Below are 15,479 nucleotides of genomic sequence, written 5' to 3'. Positions count from 1 at the left end.
AAAACCCCGTGGCCGAGGCAGCTCGCGGCATCGCCGAGCCCCAGCTCCGCCACCGCGGCCACCCCCGCTGGCGTTTTCCCCGAGCTGCAGCATGAGGCTGTGAAATCAGAGAGGGGAGAAAAAGCTTTAAAATCTCACTTTTAAGACATTTTATGGGGTGTAAAAGAGGTTCTTGGGGTTTTGAGGTGCCGGCGTGGTGGGTTTGTGCTCTGATTTCCCTTCCCTTTGTGTCCCTGGTGCAGCACCGAAAAGGAAAAATTGCTCCCCTGCTCAGAACGTGCAAGGATAGAAAGCTCCCAGGCCCTTTTTTTTTTTTAAATATATATAATTTATTATTATTATTTATCTCCCTGCAAGCTCTGAGCAGAGAGGCAGCCACGAGGCCGTGATGGGTGAGGAGGTGGCTCCGAGCGCCGGGTGGGCTTGCTGCAAAGCTGCTGCCAGGCGCTAGAAATTCCCCAGCCGGGCTGGTGCGGTGCTCCCAACCCGGGCGCACGCTTCCCCGCTGATCAAATCGGGCAGGGGATGGAAAATCCGAGTGGAAAGTGCTCGGTCCAGGGGCTGCAGACGGAGCGGGGAGAGGGGAGAGGAGCGCGGCGCAGCCAGCAGCCATCTGCGCCGGGCGGTGAGGTAATGCCTGCGCTAAGTTAAACCATGTCGGGAGCCCTGCACAGCGGCAAACCTTTCCCAGATGCAGGCTCTGCTGGCTCCTGGGGACGAGGCTGTCAGCTGGGGGGGCTCGGTGGGTGCCCCGGGAGCTGGTCCCGGTGGAGCTGTGGGGTCAGGGGGCGCCCTGCTCCCCCCTCCAGCCGCTCACCTGCTGCCTGGTTTTAGGGAGCGGAGGGGCAGTGGTGGGATAAGGAGCTCCCGAGGGCGAAGAGCTGAAGGTGTGATCGCTGTTTTCTTGCTTAATTCCCCTCCTGTCCCCTGATTGAAGGTGGCACCCTGAGCCGTGGGGTGGCACAACCCCATTTCTCCGTGATGCTTTCACTCGAGTGATGCTCGAGGAGCAGGGGATGAGCAAACGCCCGGAGAGGAGAGCAGGGACCCGCAGAGCAGAGCCCCAGAGGGTTTCTGCTACAGCGTGGCTGCACTTCTGGCCCAGACCCACCCCCCCTCCCCAAAAAAGCAGGCTCACAAGTCCTCCTAATCACAATTTTCCCCTCATTTCCTTTCCTCCAGCACCCAAGAAGGGGCCAGCCAGCCCGGAGCAGCGCGCCCAGGCTCTCGGAGAGCGGGATCCAGGTTCTTGGATGCGCCTCCAGCCCGTGCGCTGTGCGTTCTGCCAGCTCGGGTGATGGGAGCAGAGAAAAAACCCCCACGTGCCCGGGTTTCGCAGAGCCCAACTGTCGGCCAGCTGCTTGTTCCTGGGAGGAGGACGCGGTGCCACAGGCAGGGCGAGCGTTTGCTGGCTATAATCAAGAAAAGAAATTGCGCCGATCGGAGCAGCTGAATGGCAGCCAAATCTGCTTCTCGGCGGCTTTTCCACACTCTGCGTTCATGTATTTGGCATGAGCAAGCCCCGCATTGAGGTAATTCATTAATGCTGAACCAAAAATGTGTTTATGGGAGGCTTGGAATAGTTGGTAGAAGTGTAAGACTTTCCTTCCTAAAAGCCTGCTCGCTCTCCGGGATGGGAACCCGGCACCGAGGCCGCCGGCACGGTCGGCTGCCGGGGAAGCCCACGTGTGCCCAGCGCCCTGAACACTCAGGGGGGGATTTTTTTTGCAGCGTTTTCCCTCATTTTGGAGCATGGGAGCCGCATTTTGATGTCCTGGGGAGCGGGTCCGGGAGCACAGATGTGGCCGTGGCTCGGCGCGATGGGAAAGAGCCCCTCCAGGAGGTGGTCCCCGGACAGGGATGCCCCCAGCCACCCCCCATGTGCCTGCTGCATCCTTTGCTGCCCCCAGGAGCGGGGCTGCCCTGCTAGGGGTGCACTGATGGGGTCTCCTCTGCTTTTCTGCCCCAAAAACACCATCTCTCACCCCACACACCCCATGGTGCACACTACACGGGCACATCTTTGGCTGTGCACACCCAGAGGCGCACACAGGACCCGGTGGCTCTCTCATCCCCTCGGGGACATCCCTACGAGGGAACAAGGGCTGAGCAAGAAGGGGACGTGCCGGAGCAAAGACCAGGAGCCAGGGGTGCAGGACCAAGGGGCTGCGGCCGGGACTGCGCCCGTGCAGAGCGACAGCTTTTTTGGGTTAGCCGCGGGTTTCGCTCCCCAGACAATGGGCACTGCTGTTGTCGTTCTGGTCGTGATCCTGCGTAAACAAGGCTGACCTCTGTTTATTGAAACGAGCTGAAGGAGAAAGACGACTTTCTCTGCTTCCTCGGACGCGGGGCCCAGATGCTGGCTCGGCCGGCACAGCCCGTGCTCGCCCCCAGCTCCGTCCCCTTGTGCCAGCGTGGCCAGGATATGGGATCCTGCTTGATGGGGGGCTGGCGGCCTCCCCACAAAGCCTGGACCCCCGTTAGGGCTGTGGCAGTGGGGACAGAGTGCCCTGGTGGCAGGGAGAGAGGGAACAGAAGCAAAGTCCCAGCCCAGCTGAGCCAGTTCCATTTTTCCAGCTTAGCTCCATCGTCGGCGCCTCGGCCAAGTGGGAAAGCTCCTGCCAAGGGGTTGGGGACTTGCACATGTGGGTGGGTGGCAGCAGGGACAATGCAGGGTACCCAGTCCCGGGGCAGAAAGCCCCTGTGGCCCAGGACGCATCTCCCCAGCATCATCCGTGCTCGTCTCCGGTCAGATTGACCTGGAAGAGAAGAAAAGGAGCAAATGAGCCAAAAGCAGCAGGCCAAAACAGCAGCTTTCCCCACGGGGAGACCTTCCTGGACTCATCCTTCCCCATCCATCTCCCCTTTAGGGGCAGAAAAGGGTCCAGCCCTTTGCCTTGGGGACTTCTCTGGGGTTTCTCGGGGCACGGACACGGCGGGGTCAGGACGCACGACGGTGCCACGGGCTCCTGGGGCCAAGCAGCCGCGGGGAGCTTGGTGCTTGCAACCCCGATGCAGGGCTCAGCCGGGCTCTGCATGACTCAGGGGAGCGTTCATCTGCGAGGAAACCTGGCCCTCGAAAAGGGAATCTCCACCGAAACCCAAAGCGTTTCCCAGCAGCCGCCTCCAGCGCCCCGCCAGGGCTCTCACGCAGCCCTGGCCGCGCGTCCTTTGCCCCGCAGGAAGCGCCTTTGTTCCATGCTGGCTGCAGCAGCCACGGCCCCAGGGGAGCCCACGGGACCTGCGGGCACGGGGGGCAGCTCTAGGGGTGCCGGGGGTGGCACGGAGTGGCCCTGATCCCGTGGTGGCCCCACACTCCTTGGGCATCTTCATCCCTGCCCGGTGGCACAGCTCCGTGCACAGTGCGCCTCGGATCCCGTGGGGCACCAAGGTGTGGCCTGATGCTAATTAATAGCTATAATTGATCATCAATATCTTCCTGTGAAATATTCTGAGCCCTGTCCACAAAAAAATGAGAACAAAAATCCATTTGCTGGGCACGGTTCAGTGCCTTGCTCTGAACTGTGCCAAGCAAGGGGGGGCCCTGTCAGCATCCACCTGCCTCCTCCAGAACCTGGGCGCAAATTCTGGGGGCAAATCCTTTGCATTTGCTTGCACAGCATCAATTTTCCGGGGTCCTGCATGCACCCCTAGCCACGAGCAGCAGAACTAACGCTGGGCTCATCCAGCAATGCTCGTTCCTACCTGCTCACACCCTCCCCAGAGCCCCCCTGAGCCCCCTGTGCATGGACCCGGTGGTGCCCTGTCTATTTTTAGGCGGGTGGGAGCTCGGGGCAGCCCTGGCGAGGAGGAATAAGCAGCAGCAGGAGGCGCAGGCTGGGGGCGGGGAGGGAAAACGCTTTTGTGCCACGGGGGGAGCGGAGGCTGCCGGCCCCCGCCACGCTTCCTCTGCGAGGTGTGGGACGCTAGGAAGGGAAACGGGGGGCTGGGGTGGGGGCCGTGAGCCGCCAGACCAATAAAAGTGGGAAAAAAAAAAGGGAAAAGGGATAAAAAAGCAACCCCCAGCCCGGGCGCCAGGCTGGGGTCCGGCTCGTCCGACGCTAGGGGTGGAGAGGAGGGTGCGGGGAGAGGTCACCCGGCTGGGTGCGCCGATCTCCTCGATCTTATCGCCGCCCCGGGGACATCCAACGCCTCCTCCCCGTGCTGCCGTGATGATTTGGAGCCGGGGTGGGAGGGGTGGCAGCGCCCTGTGCCCCCCAAAACTCCCCGTGGGGACGCTGGGTTGGGGACAGGCACTTTGCCCCCGGTCTGGGATTTCGCTCCAGGGCAGATGCTGGCTGTGGGCACCGGTTTGGAGCAGTGACCCTGACCCCATAACCAGGCCAGCGGGTGCCCTCACACCCTCATGGACAGCCCCAAGCCTCTCTGTCCCCTTTTTGGGCTGGATCAGGTGGTTTTGGGTGCCCTGCCCACTGCTGTATCCCCTTTTGCAGCTCTCTGTCCCTTCCCGAGGACACGGGGGTGGCTTTGTCCTTCTCAGCAGCAGAGGGTGGGACAGGGGGGGGTCTTCACTTGCACCGTGAGCCCACGGCTTTCACCCACGGAGGTGCCCACGCTTTGCGGCTGTGCTGGTGCCAGGCTCTGTGTCCTTCTCCCCCTTGGGGGCTCAACTTTGATTCTGGAGGCAGGGGACAGCCGAGCTGCTCCTGCTACCACCCACCAGCTCCCAAATGCCATCGGTGGCACCAGGTCCAGCCTCAGCACCAGGGGCGCTTGGCCAAACCCAGGAGGGTGGCCAAAGACCCAAAAGGAAGGGTCCTGGCACAGCCCCGCACACGTCCTGCCCTTCACCCCACCAGCAGCCACAGGGCACGAGCTGGGGGTCCCCAACACCCCGCAGCACCTCCTGGGACAGAAACAAAAGGGCAAAAACCCTTTTTTTTGGGAGTTTGGCAGTACCTGGCTGCTGCTCCAGCACGGTGCTGCTCCGGGAGCCTGCTGGCTGTGCAGGACAGGGCAGAGCAGAGAGGAGGCTCCGTGCGGCCGCCCGGCTCTCCTGCGCACTGGTGCTGATCCGCTCTTGCAAAACATGAAGAAGAGCCTCCAGGAATGTGAAGGAAATCTAGCCTGAAACCTCTGTTCACTCCTGGCTAGCGACTGAAGAATAAGCGAGACGAGATTTTTTTATTATTTTTTTTAATTTTTTTTTTTTTTTTAAGGCCTTTGTTTTGTTTAGGGTTAAACGGCAGATTGGCTTTTCCAAATCACTTCCAGACGCGCTGAAACCGTGGCATGCAACACCCCGCTGCCGGCAGCCTGGCAGCTGGGCTCTTGCGCAAGCCGGTGCCCCACATCTCCCTCACCCCACGTCTCACATTTTGGGCTGGGGGCTCGGCCAAATCCCCTCGGAGAGGGGCTCGGAGCCGGGTACCCGTGGCCGTGGGCACCTTTCGCACCCAGCCTGGGGGTGCCGGGGAGCACGGAGAGGTCCCCATGCTCGCAAGCTGCTCCCGCAGAGCTCACAGCTCTGTGCCAAGGGCAGGAGGAAACTTCAGACCACCTAGCCTGGCTCTTGGCACATCTCTGACAAAATATCCGTGGGCTGGCAAGGGGGGGGAACAAGCAGCCGGGAGGCAGCGTGCCACGGGCACGGCGCGTGCGGCCGCAGCGTGGCTGTGCCAGCCCCAAGCAGAGCAGCTCAGGGCAGTTTTTGGCTGCTGTCGTCCTGCCGGTGATGCCACCGTTCCTCAAAAGTGCCTAAGCCACCAGGGCTGCGTTTCTTTGGATGTGAAGGGATCTGAAAATCAAGGGGAAATTTCTCCGGCCATCCCCGAGAGCCCCACCGGGGTATTGCCGGGGGAAGAGGGCTCGCCCCTGCCTCCAGCCCAAGGCTGCTCCTGACCCCGAGCGGCGAAGGCTGGCCAAAACACACACACGAAAGGAGTCGTAAGAAAAATAAACGCCAAGCCCCAGGCATCCCCGTCCCCCTGCAAACACGCAGCAAATCTAAACACTTCCCCGGGGCTGCGGGAGGCTCTGGCAGACTTCAAGTAGCCAGAAAAGGGGCTTGAAAGAAAAATAAAAAAAAAAAAAAAAAGAAAGAAAAAAAATTAAAAAGAAGGAAAAAAATAAAGAAAAGAAAGAAAAAGAAGGAAAAGGAGGGAGACAAAAAAAATGAATAGCCCTCCTCCTTGGGAGGAAGGGAACCGGGTAGCGGCGTCCACACCGGTCCCAACCCAGCCCTCCCCAGGCGGCTTCTTCCTGCCTGTGCCTGGGGACGCCCCCCTTCCTCTTCCTCCTCCTCCTCCTCCTCCCCCTCATCGCCTCCTCCTCCTCCTCCTCTTCTCCCTCTCCCTCTCCTCCTCCTCCTCCTCCTCCTCCTCCTCCCCTTCGCCCCGCTGATTGGTCCACCCCGGCTATATTTTGCCCCTTCCAGCCCAGCATCATCCCAAAAGTTTTTTTTTGGGGGGAAAGGGGGAAAAAAAAAAAAAAAAAAAAAAAAGAACAAGAAACAAAACAAAAAAAGGGCAAAAGAAAAGAAACCAAAACAAAACGAGCCGACCCCCAGATCCCCCCCTGAAGGCGAGGGAAGCGAGCGGCGGCGCTCCTTGCTCGGCGGCTGCTGGAGCCGGTGGGACGCAGCGGGGACTCGATTCTCTCTCCGGCACCCGCTCGGGTCGGACACAAAGTGCTGTCCAGCTGGAATGAATATATCTGAGTCAAACTACTGCCGAGAGGAGATATCGCAACCCCGGGGCGACTGTTCATGGGTCACCGCCGCCGTGCCGGCCGCTGAGCCCGGGCTCGCCTTCGCGCGCCCCCCGGGAGCTGCATCACCCTCCAGCCGCACGCCCAGCCCCGAGCCAAACTTCGCCTTTGGCCCCGGTGCTACGGCTCCCGGTGCGGCCCCCGGCGCGGCCCCCAGCCGTACGCCCAGTCCCGAACCGGGCTATGGATACAGCCCCCCGGCGGGTCGCACCGAAGGCAAGGCCGGCGAGGATTCCCGTATCCGCCGGCCCATGAACGCCTTCATGGTCTGGGCGAAGGATGAGCGCAAGCGGCTGGCGCAGCAGAACCCCGACCTGCACAACGCCGTGCTCAGCAAGATGCTGGGTGAGCGGGCTGGGGCGGCACGGAGAGGGGGAGACGGGGATGGGGGATGAGGGATCGCGGGGATGGGGTTGGTGGGGTGCGGGGTTGGGGGTGTGGGTTGCCGGTTTGGGGTGGCGGGATAGCTGTGATGTAGGGCTGGGGGTGTGGGGTGCCAGGGAACGGGGCTGGGGATGTGGGTGGCAGAGGTACGGGGTATGGGGATGTAGGTTTTGAGGATGTGGGACTCATAGATACGGGGCTGGGGGTGTGGGGTGCCAGGGAATGGGGCTGGGGATGTGGGTTGCGGAGGTACAGGGTATGGGGATGTAGGATTTGAGGCTGTGGGACACACAGATACGGGGCTGGGGGTGTGGGATGCCAAGGTATGAGGCTGGGGATGTGAGCTGCAAAGGTATTGGGGAATGGGGATGTAGGATGTGGGGCTGCAGGACTCACAGATAAAGGGCTGCGGGTGTGGGGTGCCAGGGTACAGGGCTGAGGATGTGGGCTGTGGGGGTACGGGGTATCAGAATGTAGGATTTGAGGCTGTGGGACACTCAGACACAGGTCTGGGGTTGTAGGATGCCAAGGTACGGGGCTAAGGATGTGGGCTGCAGAGGTACGGGGTATGGGGATGTAGGATGTGGGGCTGTGGGACGCACAGATATGGGGCTGGGCATGGGGACTACATGGGTATGGGGCTGGGGATGAAGCAGTGCAGGGCTGGGGACACGGGCTCCAGGGGTGTGGGGCAGTGGGATGCACAGATACAGGGCTGGGGATGTAGGTTGCTGGGGTATGGGGCTGAGGATGTGGGCTGCAAAGGTTTAGGGCTGCAGGATGCAGGGATAAGGGGCTGAGAATGTGCATTACAAGGTATGGGGCTGGGATGCACAGATACAGGGGTATGGGGCAGTGGGATGCAAAGATACGGGGCTGGGGATGTAGTTTGCTGGGGTAAAGGGCTAAGAACGTGGGCTGCAAATATATAGGGCTGCAGGATGCAGGGATATGGGGCTGGGGACGTGGGGTACACAGCTATGGGGCTGAGGACGTGAGCTGCAAGAGTGCGGGGCTGCAGGATACAGGGACACGGAGCTGCCTGTGGATGGCAGGGGTATGGGGCAGCGGGATGCAGGAATACAGGGCTGGGGACGCAGGCTGTAGGGTACGGGGTGTCGGGATCTAGGCTGCAAGAGAACGGGGCTGTGGAGTGCAGGCTGCGAGGAAACGAGGCAGTGGGATTAGGGGAAGGACAGGGGAGAGGCTGGAAGGGGACAGGACTGCGGGATGGCGACCGAGGATATAGGGCTGCAGGGACGGGGAGCTGCGGGACGTGGGCTGTGAGGTTAGAGGTTCGTGGCAGGCAGCCCCTGAGGATATGGGACCAAAGGATGCAGGGATGTCGGGCTGTGGGACCAAGGGCTGCGGGGCGCAGCGCTAACAGTCCATGGGATTTGGTGTTGTAGGATGCGGGACACCGAGGCTGTGGGATGCGGGGATGCAGGGAAGGCTGTGGGATGTGGGAACACGCAGCTGGGGAGATGCAGGATGCGGGAATACGGGGCTGCAGGATGCGGGGTACACGAGCAAAGGATGCGGGATGTGGGAACACGGGAAGCAGGATATGGGTAGACGGAGCCGCAGGATGCGGGGCTACGGGAAGCAGGATATGGCCAGCTGGGGCAGCAGGATGCAGGGACACGGGGCTGCGGGGCGCAGGGACGGGGGGTTCAGGATACGGGGCTGCAGGGCACAGGTTTGGGGACAGGATTTTGGGCTGCAGAGGTGCAGGGCTGTGGGGTGGGATGCAGGGAATTGGACACCCCAGGGTTGTAGGGGGAATCTGGTCCCCCACTTCCCCGGGGTTTTGCACCCCTGTTCCCCCCTGCACCAAAGCACCGGGCACACGGGGACAACCCCGCTCGGGGTCCCGCTCCCCGTCCCCAATTTGTGCCAGCACCGGGACCCAGCTCATGCACGGAGCTTGTCGAGGGACCCCCAACACCCTGTGGGTGCCCCCTCCTCGTGTGCCCCCTCCGGCCGCTCTCACAGAGCTTCGTTTCCCCCTTTCCAGGCCAGTCGTGGAAGGCGCTGAGCGCCAGCGACAAGCGTCCCTTCGTGGAAGAGGCCGAGCGGCTGCGAATCCAGCACCTCCAGGATCACCCCAACTACAAGTACCGCCCGAGGAGAAAGAAGCAAGCCAAGAAAATCAAGAGGATGGAACCCAATATCCTCCTCCATAACCTTTCCCAGCCTTGCAGTGACAACTTCAGCATGAGTCACCACGGCGGCAGCCAGCCGGGCCACCCCCAGCCTCCCCCACTTAACCACTTCAGAGAACTCCACTCCATGGGGTCGGATATTGAAAACTATGGCTTGCCAACTCCTGAGATGTCTCCCTTGGATGTCTTGGAACAGACCGAGCCGGCGTTTTTCCCTCCGCACATGCAGGATGACTGCAACATGATGCCCTTTCGCGGCTACCACCACCATCACCAGATGGAGTTTCCCCAGGAGAAGTGCATCGGGCGGGACGTGGCCGTGCCCTATGCGCAGACCCCGTCGCACTTGGCCGACGCCATGAGGACTCCCCATCCCTCCAGCATATACTACAACCAGATGTGCTCGGGGACTCAGAACGGGCTTTCCGCCCACCTGGGCCAGCTCTCGCCCCCGCCCGAAGCCCACCACATGGAGAGCGTGGATCACTTGAACCAAAGCGAGCTGTGGACGGACGTTGACCGCAACGAGTTCGATCAGTATTTGAACATGAGCAGGACTCGTCCCGACGCCTCGGGACTCCCTTACCACGTCTCCCTCTCCAAAGTGACTCCTAGAAGCATCTCCTGCGAGGAGAGCAGCTTGATATCCGCCCTGTCCGACGCCAGCAGCGCCGTTTATTACAGCCCCTGCATCACCGGTTAGGTTGGCCCCACCGTGCCACGTGCTCACCGTGCGAGAGCCCCGGCAGCGCCCGCTCTCCATCCGAACCGAGAAGCCATCCTCCTTTAACCACGAGCTCCATAATATTTAGAGTATCTCATTAAATGCATCGCTTTCTTTTTTTTCTCTCTTTTTTTTTTTTTTTTTAAGAAAAACAATCAATCATGCTGAACTCACTGATATACCGTATGCCTATATAACACATAGACGCCTTTCCAAAGCAAGGTTAACGCACGCACTAGCCTGCCCGCTGCTCTCCCTGCCCTCTCGGCGGGGCTCAGCTGCAGCTCCCGACCAGTTCGGGGGCGTTTTTAGGCGAACTACAGTGAATCCTGCCTGAAACAACTACTAACAGGACGACCAGAGCCGCCTGCCCCACTATCTAACCCCAGGGCAGGCGAACTCACGCAGGGGGGGAGATTTAGGAAGCCTTTGCAGGGGCCGTGGAAGACTCGGTGCCCAGTAGTGGTGGTCTTTAGGACAGTTTTTACTGTATTCTCAGCAATATATTTTAATTGGGCAACAAAACTATATTTTTACTAAGCATTTTTTTTATATATAAAATGATATTTAATGTCTTCGTCGTTGTTTTTGTTTTTGTTTTTTTTTTTATTATTAGACTTTTAAAAAAAATAAATCAAGGGATATCCATGAGATCTAAAGCATTTATGTAGCAAAGCTGGATTTAAAAAAAAAAAAAAAAAGAAAAAAAAAGATGAAGAAAAAAAAAATGGGGGGGGGAAAGGAGATATTTTGTGAAAAGGGAATGACAATGTAAATATTGTGGAACAATCGACTGGAATTTTGTACAAAAGAAAAATACGACTGCAAACACTTTTATTGTCTAGAACTGTAAGGAGAGCAAACTGTTTGATACTGGTTAATTATTAAAACATCTTCAGCTAATTGCTCCCATCTTGTGCGCTTGTTGTGTGAACACATATTTTCCGCAAATCCATGTTGTCCCAACCATTTCCAGATTGCTGTATCCGTTGATGAATGTTCTGACAACCTGGCAGGCTGCGCGGATTCGGGGGCTGCCGCCAGCCGCCTCGGGCTGGGCGCGGGGCCGCGGCTCCGGCAGCGCCCTACGGGGCCGGGGGGGTGCTCGTGGCCGACCCCCGTGCCCACCGATGCGCCCTGCGGGAGAAAGCAGCTGTTCTCAGATACACGGCATCTAATAAAACCTGCCATATCCTCCTCTCGAGCCATGCCTTCGTGTGGTTATTACCCCGAGCCGGCGGGGCGGTGGGGAGGGGGAAGGCGTCGCCGCGCGCTCGCCCCGTTTTCCTGCGAAACTGCCCCAAAATCGAGTCCGTTCTCTCCAAACTCTCAACGCATTCACTCACAGCATCCTCACAGCAGCTCCCAAACCCTCCCAGCTGCCTTCCTGCCCAGGTGACAGAGGGTCCTCCCTTCTCCTGTCCCCACCAAGCACCCCCCGTCCCGGCCCTGCACGCCCCGTTGCGCACGGCTCTTGGTGCTAAAGGCAGCACTTGCGACCCCCAGGTTGGAGAAGCAGAGCTGACAATCTGTTGCATAAAACGCTGGTGGCATCCGTTCCTTGAACGATGAGTGATTTAAACCAGGCTGATATAGCCAAAAAAGGCTATTAAAGAAAAAAAAAAATGAATAGAAGAAGAGTTTTTTGTTGTTGTTGTTGGCAAAGAATTGCCTTTTAGGGGAAATGGATATTTAACAAATGACATTAATTTTCGAGCTTCTCCTAAATTAAATTCACATTAGTGTTAACAGGACTAAATCCTGACTCACTTTTTTTTATGTGAAGTGCTAATAAAACGAACCCGTTTGGGGGCTGGCGATGCGTTCCCATTAAACGGCAGAAACGAACCTCATTGTGTTGCCATATACAGTATGTAAAAAGGGGGAATACATGGAAAAATGACATCATTACCTACACGGGAGGGCTGGCGGCCGGCCGCGAGTGGTGTGTCCGACGTGTGCCAGAATCGGAGCTGAAACAAACAAACAAAACACGAAATGAGAAGCATCCTGTGCCGCCGCCGATGACTATGAAAGGAAGCAGCCTTCTATAGGCTCCGTCCCGCGCCGGTCCCAGCAGCAGCCCGAGAGGAAGGAGACGAGGGATAAAAAAGAAAAGCCCTGACTTCTTTTCCAGGTACCTTCCCCGCGAGCATGCGATCATTTCCTGCGATTAAGGAGCATCGCTCCAGACGCCCCGCGCCCCTCTGCCCACAGCGCCCGGGGGAAGGCGGCGGCGTGGCAGGGCGCAGAGGAAGCCTCGGGTGATTTTTCTGCAGCAGAAATCCCCTGCCTTCCCCGCCGCTGGCTCCTCAGGCCGTGCCAGGCTCCCAGCTCGCAGGGCAGGAAGCCCCGGGGTGGTTTTCAGCTGCTGCTCTTTGCTCTGGAGACGCTGGGATCCGACGTGCCCTTGTTTTAGGGTGCCCAGGGCTGGGTGTGCGCTGGTTTCCCAAAGCACCTGTGCTGTAAAATTGTTGAAAATGTGACCCTGTCGTGAGCTGGATGGAGTGGGGTGTCCTCACTTTGTGCCCAAGGATGCTCCACAAAGTCGGGGCAGGTACCAGCAGGCAGGAACCCGCAGTGAGGGCTGGTTATCCCGTTATCCCTCCTCAGCATCACCCCACAAATACATCACTCAGGTACAAACACGGGTCCCCAGCACCAAAATCCCTGCCCTGCACACCCCCAGGTGGCACCCGGGGTTCCCTCCTTGCTGAATGCCCACGGACAGCAGCGAGCACAGCACCCTGCCCCAGAGACACAACGCGGTGCCATCGCTGCTGCGGCGCTCTGAACGCACACAGTGGTGCTGGGGCAATTCGTGGTGGTGCTGGGGCAATTCGTGGTGGTGCTGGGGTGATTTGCAGCAGCCAGAGCTGTCCCTGGACAGACAGACAACCAGCCCAGGATACCTCGCTGGTGGCTCTGGCTCTGCATTCAGCCAAGCTCCCCGTGCCATGCTCCCACACCGCTCCACAGCTCCCAGCAAAACCTTTGCCTCCTCCTGCACAACCCCCCGCCGCCCCGAGCCGTGTGTTTTTATTAATAATAAAGCCTAATTGCAAGCGAGCCCGTGAACAATGCTCGACTCCCCCCGTCCCGCTGGCCAGCCCTACGCCAGGTCGCGGCCAGCGGGGAAACAAGAAAGAAGGAAAATGAGCGAGGAAGAAAACAGGAGCCCAGGTTTGGGTCAGATAACAGGAGGCAGAAGGGCTGGTGCCAGACGATGGTTTCTGGCCAGACCCTGCGGTGATGCTGCTCACTGCTTTGTGCATCTTTTTTCACCTAACCCTGCCTTTTGGGTGTCAAACACATCAAGAAGCATCCTCAGCGGCTGGACCGGGACCTGCCCTCCAGCCTGGTGCCTCAGTGGGCAGCCTGGTCCCAAACCACTGGTGTTTTTGGCAGCAGGGGGAGGTTTCAGCCCCCCCAGCCCCATTTCTGGCACAAGGCACAAGCCCCATTTCTGGCATAAGGCACCCAGGCTGCTCCAGCCCCGTTAGCACAGGCGCTCTCTCCAGCCACTCGTTGCCTTAGGACCGATGGCAAAACCACCTCCTGCGTTCCCCTGGCATCAGCCCTTTGGATTTGAGTGGGTTTGCTCAGTTTTGGGACCAGATAATGAAGCCACGATGGGGGCAGCTCAGGAGGGAGGCAATCTGTGCCCCACAGCACCCGGGGGGCTCAGCCTGGCCACCCCCATCACCTCCCTCTGTCCTGTGGGCGCATCCTGCGCTGCTCGCTGGGGCCGGCGGCGCACGTGGGGCGAGCGTTTTTATTTTTAACATCCTCTCCTTCCCTGCCCCCAGCCCCTTCTGGCCCAGCCGAGGCCAGGAAACAACAGGCGGGCGTTTTATTTCGCTGAGAGCCGGCCGAGGGGTGGTCAGGTGTTGCATGGAAATGGAAATGGACTTTGCTGGAATAGTTTGGGGATGATTTCACTGCTGTTATGGCTCAGGCTGGGGCTGTTACCACGCAGCCCCTTTCTGATTTTTATGACTTAATCTCTCCAAAGCTCCGTGCCTGATGGCTTCGGACTGGGGAGGAGGAGCGAGGGGCTCTTAGCAGGTCGTTACCGCAGAAATGTGGGGGAAGAATTTGACAGGTATATCTAAAAACTGACAGGCGCATCCTGCCGCCTTGCCTGGGGACGGCTGCGGGGTCGGGGAGGGGAGGCAGCCCCAGGACCTGTGTGGCTGTGGGCTGGTGGTGGCTGCTCCACGTCCCCTGGGGCTCTGGGGCTGTGGCTCCCCCTGGACTCACTGCTCCCATGCACCTGGGTGCACTTGTGTGCACCGCGCACACCCACCCTGCCCTCCCCGTGCCACCTGCCACGGTGCTGCGGTGTGATCATGAGTGTGTGTGCATCCAAAAACACGTGTGTGCAAGCACGTGTGTGTGTGTGCACCAACACGTGTGCATCTGAGCGTAGACGCATTGCTGCGTGCGCCCACGCGTGCACAAATGTGTGCACATCCCCGTGTTTTGGTGTGCATGCAGCTGAGCGTGTGTGTGTGCAAAGCACGTGTCCATTTTATTCTGTCTTTTTTTTTAATCTGTTTTTTCTATCTGCACATGTGTGAACCTGCACGTGCATCCATGCGTGTGCCTCTGTGTGTGTGCGCACACCCGTGTGAGCACATGGATGCGCATCCGTGTCTCCCGGCACCCGCGCGTGCACGCATCTGTAGCCATGTGCACACCCGTGTGTGTGTGTGTGTGTGCGTGTGTGTTCTGCTGGAGGCTCGCTGGTCAGGTTTATAGCCCTTCTGGTTTTTTTTATGGCATTATAGAGTGCTCGATGACATCACCCAAATATTAAAACAGCATGTGCCAGCCGGACCGTCCCGGCAACGCGCAGCTCCGGGCTCGGCGCTCCCCAGGCTGAAGCCAGCAGCGGCCCTGGGGCACCCGCGGGCGGCTGGAGCCGTCCTCGGTGGAGAGCAGCAGGGGAGGGAACGGTGGCACGCGCCCGGGGATGTGCAGCCTGGATGAAGTCATCTCTGCTGGGACTTGGAGGGGGAGTTTGAGCCTCCCAGTCCATGCCGAGTCCCGCATCAGGGCCCCAAACCCCTGCAGCAGGCAGGGGCACCCTTATTTTGGGTGCTCGGAGCCTCCCGTCGCTGCGTCAGAGGGAAGGGGAGGATGCTGCCGGCACGGTGCCGTGGGTCCCTGTCCCACCCCGTGGCACAAGGCGGCTGCTCCAGAGGTTTTGACGCAGAAAAAGGTCCACCGAAAAAAAAAAAATAAAATAAAATAATAATAATAATGAAATGAAGATTTATCAAAACCAAACCTGTTTGTGGGAAATGGCTCCAAAACATTTCCTGACTGCTCGAGAAAACGAGCGCTGGAAAAAAAAAAAAAAAAAAAAAAAAAGTTTCCAGTTTTTTTAGATTGGAAGCAAGTTACTCGGAACTGTAACTGCGGTACGCGCCGTAAAGGTTAACCAAAGGGAAAAGGTTGAAGTGTGAAGA

General features: G+C 58.9%; 1 protein-coding gene and 2 long non-coding RNA genes across 3 annotated transcripts; 1 reads left to right on the top strand and 2 right to left on the bottom strand.

The window, feature by feature from the left end:
• Nucleotides 1-2,271: 2,271 nt before the first annotated feature.
• On the bottom strand, nt 2,272-6,180 carry LOC311445775. Its single transcript, XR_014698615.1, has 2 exons — nt 4,921-6,180; nt 2,272-2,759 (listed from the first exon to the last, which is right to left on the bottom strand). It is a non-coding gene; the product is annotated as an uncharacterized lncRNA (long non-coding RNA).
• A 236-nt stretch (nt 6,181-6,416) lies between these two features.
• Nucleotides 6,417-10,905, top strand: SOX18 (SRY-box transcription factor 18). The gene is made up of 2 exons (XM_084538221.1): nt 6,417-7,074; nt 9,131-10,905. The coding sequence occupies exons 1-2, from the start codon at nt 6,666-6,668 to the stop codon at nt 9,979-9,981; spliced, it is 1,260 nt and encodes a 419-aa protein (XP_084394347.1). The 5' UTR covers nt 6,417-6,665; the 3' UTR covers nt 9,982-10,905.
• On the bottom strand, nt 9,387-12,176 carry LOC311445776. The gene is made up of 2 exons (XR_014698616.1): nt 11,915-12,176; nt 9,387-11,139 (listed from the first exon to the last, which is right to left on the bottom strand). It is a non-coding gene; the product is annotated as an uncharacterized lncRNA (long non-coding RNA).
• Between the last annotated feature and the right edge of the window lie 3,303 nt (nt 12,177-15,479).

The sequence above is a fragment of the Aythya ferina genome (genome assembly GCF_964211825.1).
Source record: "Aythya ferina genome assembly, chromosome: 16".
In the NCBI taxonomy this organism is placed as follows: domain Eukaryota; kingdom Metazoa; phylum Chordata; class Aves; order Anseriformes; family Anatidae; genus Aythya; species Aythya ferina.
Note: the sequence above shows the minus strand (reverse complement) of the source record. Positions and strands in the feature narration are given on the sequence as shown.